This window comes from Garra rufa, chromosome 18 (assembly GCF_049309525.1).
Source record: "Garra rufa chromosome 18, GarRuf1.0, whole genome shotgun sequence".
NCBI classification, from domain to species: Eukaryota; Metazoa; Chordata; class Actinopteri; order Cypriniformes; family Cyprinidae; genus Garra; species Garra rufa.
The window spans coordinates 16,707,251-16,715,526 of NC_133378.1; the positions used below are offsets into that span (position 1 = coordinate 16,707,251).

The window sequence follows — 8,276 nt, forward strand, 5'->3', positions numbered from 1 at the left end:
TAAACTGGAATGCAGTGTGTTCTTTTCTCTTAACATAATAGCTTCTCATTTAAGCCAATAAGTTCTATTTTGGTTTCATCCATCCATTAAACAACTCTCCAATAGTCCTTTGGCTTGTCCACATGATCTTTAGAAAACAATTTTCTTTTTGGAGAACAGTGGCTTTCTTCTTGCAACTCTCTCATGCACACCATTGGTTGTTCTCCTGATGGTGGATTCATGAACATTAACATTAGCCAATCTGAGAAAGGCCTTCAGTTGTACCCTATGAACTTTTGCAACCTCACAGATTATCACACGTTCAAAGTGTCTTTGTTGGTCGACCATTTCTTAGGAAGGTAACAGTGGTTTTGAATTTCGGAGTCCAAACTCTTTAGAGATGGTTTTGTAACCTTTTCCAGCCTGATGAGCAACATCAACTCTTTTTCCGAGGTCCTCAGTAATCTCCTTTGTTCGTGATATGATTCACTTCCACAAACATGATTGGACTTTGATAGATCCTGTTCTTTGAACATTTGATAGTCATTTCTAACTAATTTCACCTTTAAATTAACTGCTAATCCAAGAGATTCACATAGTTTTGCAACACACAGATATGTAAGACTGGATAATTTTTTGTTTTGTTTGATTGGGTTCGCTTTATATAGGTTTAGGACTTACATTAAAATCTAATGATGTTTTGGGTCATATTTTGCAGATATATAGAAAATTCTAAATGATTTAAAAACTTTCAAGCAGCACTTTATAATTCAATAATCCGTAAACCAAGGCATATTTAAAGACCGATTCAAGACAAAGTTTTTTTCCAACATTAAGTGACCAAGAGCAGTCTGATCTGGTCTAACTACTGTGGAAGCATGGGAGCGTGGTGCTCATGCATGACACATTTCGTGATACCGCATAAAAAAAGGCCACATCTGTACCATGATTGAAGATTTTGGTCATTTCGCCCACCCCTGTTGCACTGCATAAGAGTATTTTTGCATTTGATAGATGTAAATTTTGTGCTCTGTTGTCTTCCAACAGGAAAACCAGACATGTCAACATCCTGTTGTTCATGGGCTACATGACAAAAGCCAATCTAGCGATTGTAACGCAGTGGTGTGAAGGCAGCAGTCTCTACAAACACCTCCACGTACAAGAGACCAATTTCCAGATGTTTCAGCTGATAGATATCGCCAGACAGACCGCTCAGGGCGTGGAGTGAGTTTCACATTCTGTGACTGATGGATTTGTCTTCATTCAGTGTGTAGAACTTTATTGTATATGTCTCAACAATCATTAATCATGGTTTTGTTTTCCTCACAGCTATCTCCATGCAAAAAACATCATTCACCGTGACATGAAATCAAACAGTATCTTTTTTTTAAGAAACATCTAATTTCATTCTGTTTGTTAGAGTTTCAAGGGCAGATGGGAATGAAGGATAAGCCTTAATGCAGTCTTTCAAAAACTAATAGACTTTGACTTTAACTCAAGCACAGACATCTTCTTACATGAAGGCCTGACAGTGAAGATCGGAGATTTTGGTCTGGCCACTGTAAAGGCCAGGTGGAGTGGTTCTCAACAGGTGGAACAAACTTCGGGATCTATTTTATGGATGGTCAGTGCATTGCTCACTATCTCAGATTCTGAACAAGCATCTGTCATTGAGCTTTACCCTCATTTATGCTCTACACCCCTCAGGCACCTGAGGTGATCCGGATGCAGGACAGCAACCCTTACAGTTTCCAATCAGATGTGTATTCTTTTGGCATTGTGCTGTTTGAATTAATGACAGGGGAGCTGCCCTACTCACAGATAGCGAACCGAGATCAGGTAACACTTGCAAATCGGAAGGGCTGCAAATCTTTTACTTCACTATATATATTGCTTCACAATATATTGCATGCATCTTCAGTTGTAGAGGGCTTGCTTCACAAGCCTCTCAGTAAGCTAATGGTTTTTCCAGCATTACTGTGCATGCATTTGTCAACATGCATCTAGTATCTCTGCCAGTCTTACCCGAGGCGTGTTTCGTGACACCTCTGGACTAAATTTAGACATGTAAACAGGGCCCCAGAGACTCCAGACCACGCATTGGGCTCACTCTCTAACCCCTGCCCTGTGTGTGTGGCCCTGACAGAGAGTGCACATTCATTCTGCGTCATTTCACCATGAGTGCTGCAGTAGTTGAGTGAATCTCACAAATTTTTTTTTGCTTCAATTGTCTTGACAAAAGGGGGTGTCTGTTTAATTGTCATTAAAATCATCACAATGTAGAAAAACATGAGAATAGAGAATTATGTTTCCTCTGCTTTTCCTTCTTCTTTTGTTTGATTTTTTGATCAAAATGTGACCGGGATATGTTTATGTGAGATTCATTAGTTGTATGTTCTATTTTTTTTTTGTCTTGTTTCCAGTCAAAATATCTAAAAATTCTTAAATCAAGAAGGATTTTTCAGTAACACTTTATAATAACTACACACTATGAACCATTAGTAAAGCTTTAGTAAATAGTCAATTCATCATTTATAAATCATTATCTCTACATTAATAGACAGTTGTAAGCAGTTTATAAATGGAGCTATAAATGATTTGTTCTTGATTTTTTAAATGATCTATAATGTGTTTAATAATTGTATTTTCAATCTTTATTAAATATCAATTTATCGTTTTCAATTTAAGTATTACATTATTTACAGATCAGTTATTTAGTTGTCATCAGTGGTTCATAAGATCAATTAGAGAGTGTAATTAACTATTTAAATATACATTTATACATATTATTTAGAAATATAGTAATAGTGTGTTAATAAATGCTTTATTAACACATTCAGGTAGTTTAAAGCAAGATATTTTGCTGTAGTAAGGTTTTCTAGTGAAAATTCAGTGCAAAGTCGTGCCAAGTATGACAAATTTCAAACTGAAGACTCACAATTAGCTAAAAACAGAAAATGAAATACTGTATATTCAACAAATGATTAAAAAACATTTTTCTATCAGATTTCAGAGGCTGAAATTGTTTTATGAATTTTCTATGACTTTGCAGAGGTTTTTCATTTTATAAGAAGTGTACAATTGTACAGTTTTGTTTTTTGCATCTTCAAATAAATATTGCTATGTTCTGTATCAATTTTAAAAAAAGTTTTACAAGGCATAAATAGTCTTTAGATGAGCTCACAAAAATAGATAACTGAAAACTACTCAGTGTTTTATACCTAGTTGAATTAGTCATGAATTACAGTAAGAATATGTTTAAATAAAGCATTTATTAACACTGAGTAACTATTGTTTGTCTAAATAATATGTATAAATGTGCATTTAAAGTTTATTAATCATTTAGTTACACTTTCTAAATGATCTTATGAACCTCTGACAACTCCTAAATAAATGGTCTGTTAATAATATAATACTTGATTTAGAAATTATTAATTGGTTATTAATACATTATGAAAATACAATTATTAAAAACATTATAAATATTCTAATAACAACAACAAAACATTTATAGCTGTATTTATAAACTGCTTAATATTGCCTATTAATGTAGGGATAATGCTTTATAAATGATGAATTGACTATTTACTAATACTTAACTAATGGTTCATAGTGTGTAGTTATTATAAAGTGTACCAAAAAGGGTAGTTTATTAGCAGTTAGCTAATAGTTAAGTCCCACAGTAAAAGACTGTGCGGTTGTGTATTTAGTACTAAGGGACAGTTTTACTAAACAGTGCAATTCCAAAACAGCGCCAATGGGAAGGGAAATTTCCAGGGTGATTTACTAACAATGCACAAATTAAAGAACACAGATGCAACATCTCATTTACACATTGACTAACGTAATATACCAAGCACAGTGCAAATAAAGAATAAAGAAATGAAGAAGCCACAGTATGTTAAAAAGAACAGAAGGCCAAAAAATGAAGGTTTGCTAGAAGTTTTGATAGAGCTGTTATTGCGTGACTCCTAGTTGAAGGTTCTTTTATTTCCTGAAGCAAATTAACAATAATAGGTTCTCACCTTTACAGCCTCAAGTCTTTTAGGGTATGATGCGACAAGCTTGTACATCTGCACCTTTTCACCTCTCAAGCTCTGTCAGCTTGGATGGGGGCTGGCAGACATTTTCTAGAGTCCTATTTTTTCCAATCGTCTTCCATTATGGATAATGGAGGCTACATGTTTCTGTGAACCTTCAATGCAGCAGATTTTTTTCTGAACTCCCTAGATCATTGCCTTAACGCAAGTCTGTCACTGAGCTCTACAGGCAGTTATCTTGACCTCAGGACTTGGTTTTTGCTCTGATATGCATTTTCAGCTGTTAGACCTTTTCTGAGAAGTGTGTGCCTTTCTAAATCATACTCATAATAAACAGAGCTGCAGGTTGTTCCTGGGATCCTCTTCCACTCCTCTATAATGACATCACAGAGCTGCTGGACGTTACACACATGGTGCTTTTCCACCTTATGCTTGAGGATGCCCCACAGGAGCTTAATAGGGTTCAGGTCTGGAGACATACATGGCCACTCCATCACCTTCATCTTCAGCTTCCTCAGCAAAGCAGTTGTCCTCTTGGTGGTGTGTTTGGGGTCATTATCATGTTGAAAAACTGCCACACTTGCTGGACACCATCTGAGCCAAACAAGTTTATCTTACAGTCTCATCAGACCACAGGACATGGTTCCAGTAATGCATGCTCTTGGCTGTCTTCAGCAAACTGTTTGCAGGCTTTCTTGTGAGCCAGCTTCAGATGAGGCTTCCTTCTGGGACGACGCCTATGCAAACCGACTTGTTGCAGTGTGCGGCGTATGGTCTGAGCACTGGCAAGCTGACCTTCTACTTCTGCAACCTTTAAAGCAATGCTGGCAGCACTCATGCATCTGTTTTTTGAAGCCAGGTTCTGCACCTGACGCACAGAACGAGTGCTTAACTTCGTTGATCGACCCTTGCAAGGCCTGTTCCTGAATGGAACCCTTCTTGGAAAACCTCTGTATGACTCTGACCACAGTAGAGTAACTCTGACCACTGTAGTGTAACTCTGACCACTGTAGTGTAACTCTGACCACTGTAGAGTAACTCTGACCACTGTAGTGTTACTCTGACCACTGTAGAGTAACTCTGACCACTGTAGTGTAACTCTGACCACTGTAGAGTAACTCGGTTTCAGGGTGTTACTGAACCTCTAATAGCCTTGGCCATCTTTGTGGAGAGCAACAATTCTAATTCTCAAATCCTCAGAGAGTTCTTTGTCATGAGATGCCATGTTGAACATCCAGTGGTCAGTATGAGAGAATTGTACTTAAAGCACAAAATTTTAACTGCTCTAATACAAAATAAACAACTTTGTATGGTCCTGTCAAGCAGACAAACACATAAACATGATGAATAGGACATGTGGCGTCGCATGGTTAAACAACATACTGCTGTCATCACTTAGGGTGTACTCACTTTTGTTGCCAGCTATTTTGACAATAATGGCTGTATGTTGAGTTATTTTCAGAGGACAGTAAATATATAATGCTATACAAGCTGCACATTGACTGCTCTAAAATATATCCAAGTTTCATTTCTATAGTATTGTCCCTTGAGAAGATATACTAAAATGTGAGGGGTGTACTCACTTTTGTGAGATACTGTATGTTAAAATAATGGAAAAAAAAAGGCTCCTTTCTACCATGCACTCTCTGTTCTCTGCGGTGCCTCCTCCTGTTAACAATAATTGCAGCCATTTCAAGTGCAAAATAGTATAAGACATGCGTTTTTTGAGTGTTAAATAATGGAGTGTTAAATCATTTGAATACTCTCCTCCCATAAATTTTGCACCTGAAAGGGAAACTCCTACAACTGCATGTTCAATAAGGACAGGCGCAAAAATAACTGTTTCCACGCCTTTTCAGTGCTAATTCTTCACTGCGCGTCTTTAGTAAAACCTGACAGTACAATTTTAACACCAAAAGAGGGTTTGTGCTGACGCAAGCTACTAGTAAAACTGACCCTAAATATTTAATATATTGCATATAAAGCTGTGCTTTCTTAAGCTCGGTATTTACTGTTTTTTCCCTTCAGATTATTTACATGGTTGGTCGGGGATATCTGTCTCCAGACCTCAGTAAGCTCTATAAGAGTTGTCCTAAAGCCATGAAGAGACTGGTGGCCGACTGTATCAAGAAGTCCAAGGACGAGAGGCCTCTTTTCCCGCAGGTGTGTTTGCTTTTCATTTAATAGATTATCTAACTGAACATACATGACACACAATAATTTACAGTCTTGCTGCTTTTGCTTTCCAGCATGCTTGGCAAAGACAAAAAAGTCCAAAATCTTTTTTTTTTTTTTTTTTTACATTTATGTGGCATTTACTACATTAGATTAAATAAAAAAAAAGTACTATCACAACAATATTCCTTCAATTTATTTATTTATTTTTATCATGGTGCACATGATAAAATTGAGGTGCACAGACGAGTATGCATACTTTAAAGAGTATGTAAATATTTATTTCTAAGTAATGTAAGTAAATTAAAAGCTTCCATATAAACTCTATTAAAAGGATCAATATCCTGGTTTGTCTCAGTACTCTATTCTGATTCTGATCAATTGAATTGAGTGTGCCAGTCAGTTTAATCATCCTTCCTTATCACAACACTGCTTTCATTGAAGCTGAAGCACAGGCATAAACCTGCAGACAGTCACTTACACACAGAAACATTCAGAAGCACAGAAAATTGTTGTCAATGCTACCCTGACACTTTTATTAATATAATAGCTTCAGTACTGAAAATGAGATGGTAATGTCACTGTTTTTGTAAATAAACTCAGATCTTGACTGTAGCTACAAAAGTTTGGGATCAGTAAGATCAAGACTGCAATTATTTGATCAAAATACAAAAAAAAAATAACAATAATAATACTGCAAAATGTTATTACAATATAAAATAATGGTTTCTATTTTAATATACATTAAAAAAAAATCCTGTAATGCAAAGCTGAATTTTCATCAACCATTACTCCGGTCTTCAGTGTCAAATGATTTTTCAGAAATCATTCTAATATGCTGATTTAGCTGATTTTAGTTAAATGAACAGTATTTTTGAGAGCCATGTCAGACGCAGGTAATAACACAGACTCTTTTGCTTTGTTTCTGGGCATCTTTGTTTTCTTCCTCTCATCTGTGCACAGATCCTGTCCTCCATTGAGCTCCTGCAGCATTCGCTCCCCAAAATCAACCGCAGTGCCTCTGAACCCTCGCTGCACAGAGCGTCCCAGAGTGAAGACATCAACTCCTTCACACTCACCTCCATGAAGCTGCCCGTCTTTTAGAAGCCAAATACTATTGCTGTGTGCTGCTACAATGCCATTTATAGAATGTGTGACTGATAACGAATGACTGAAACTGTGCAAGAGTTGCAAACCAGAATAAGAAGGGAACTCTTCAGCTGGAGAGATCCATTATCTCTGAAATGAAGGCTGTTTCCTGTGTTTGCAAGCCAGTGACAGATGCACTTTGACGACGAGATTATAAGTAAACAAGCCCTCAGTTTTATGTGTCTGAAAAGATGTTGCCCTCAATGCTCAAAGGGCGATAGTGTTTGAATATTATATACACAAAAAGAGCTTCATGATTTAGTCAGTATTGAGCTGTCATTGAACGTTATTCATTAGTAAGATGCGATGTAGTCTTACACAATTTGAGCTCTGTTTTGTGATGTCAAATATTTTGACTCAGAGTACATACTGTTAATCAATTATTTTAATAAAATTAAGTTAAATACCCTTTCTTATTATTGTGTGTCTTCTTTTGCTGTTAATTGTACGATTGAGGTTTTTCTAGTGCTGCCTTAAAGAAGGACAGGATAAAATACAATGCCTTGTGAAAGTATTCATTCAGTATTCACACATTATTCTTGTGCAGCTGTCAAGCAAAGCTGATGACATTTCTAGCTGTCTAAACTGGCAGTCTTAAAAATGTCCATTCTGTCATAGATGATGTAGAGAATTTTGGTTAGCTCAAAAAATTTAAGATGATCAATATATGTGTGTATATGCATGAGACTGTTTCTCTCATCACATATACACTGCAAAACTCCACCAGGTCTTATGACCAATGAATAGGATGAAACGAGTTATTTAGAACATACATTTCAGTCAGGGAAAGTAGTTTAACTCACAGGAAATCGTGTATAATAATCGTCATTAAATATACGCAATTTCCAGTTTCTGATCAGTAACAGTAATAATGATATCGACTGGTTTCTTTGTCCAGCAAATTGTTCAGTGATACCCATTACTCTGACGTTG

The 8,276-nt window shown here is 36.4% G+C and overlaps 1 protein-coding gene across 4 annotated transcripts in view; it reads left to right on the forward strand.

The window, feature by feature from the left end:
- The window catches only part of raf1a (Raf-1 proto-oncogene, serine/threonine kinase a), a 30,392-nt gene extending 22,640 nt beyond the window's left edge, over positions 1-7,752 (forward strand). For all 4 annotated transcript variants that reach the window (XM_073822898.1, XM_073822900.1, XM_073822899.1 and 1 more), the window contains 6 exons: positions 1,027-1,203; positions 1,309-1,355; positions 1,485-1,603; positions 1,687-1,818; positions 6,048-6,182; positions 7,158-7,752. In XM_073822898.1, coding sequence (XP_073678999.1) covers positions 1,027-1,203; positions 1,309-1,355; positions 1,485-1,603; positions 1,687-1,818; positions 6,048-6,182; positions 7,158-7,298 — 751 coding nt within the window. In that variant the 3' untranslated portion in view covers positions 7,299-7,752. The remainder of the gene's footprint in view (positions 1-1,026; positions 1,204-1,308; positions 1,356-1,484; positions 1,604-1,686; positions 1,819-6,047; positions 6,183-7,157) is intronic.
- Positions 7,753-8,276: the final 524 nt, after the last annotated feature.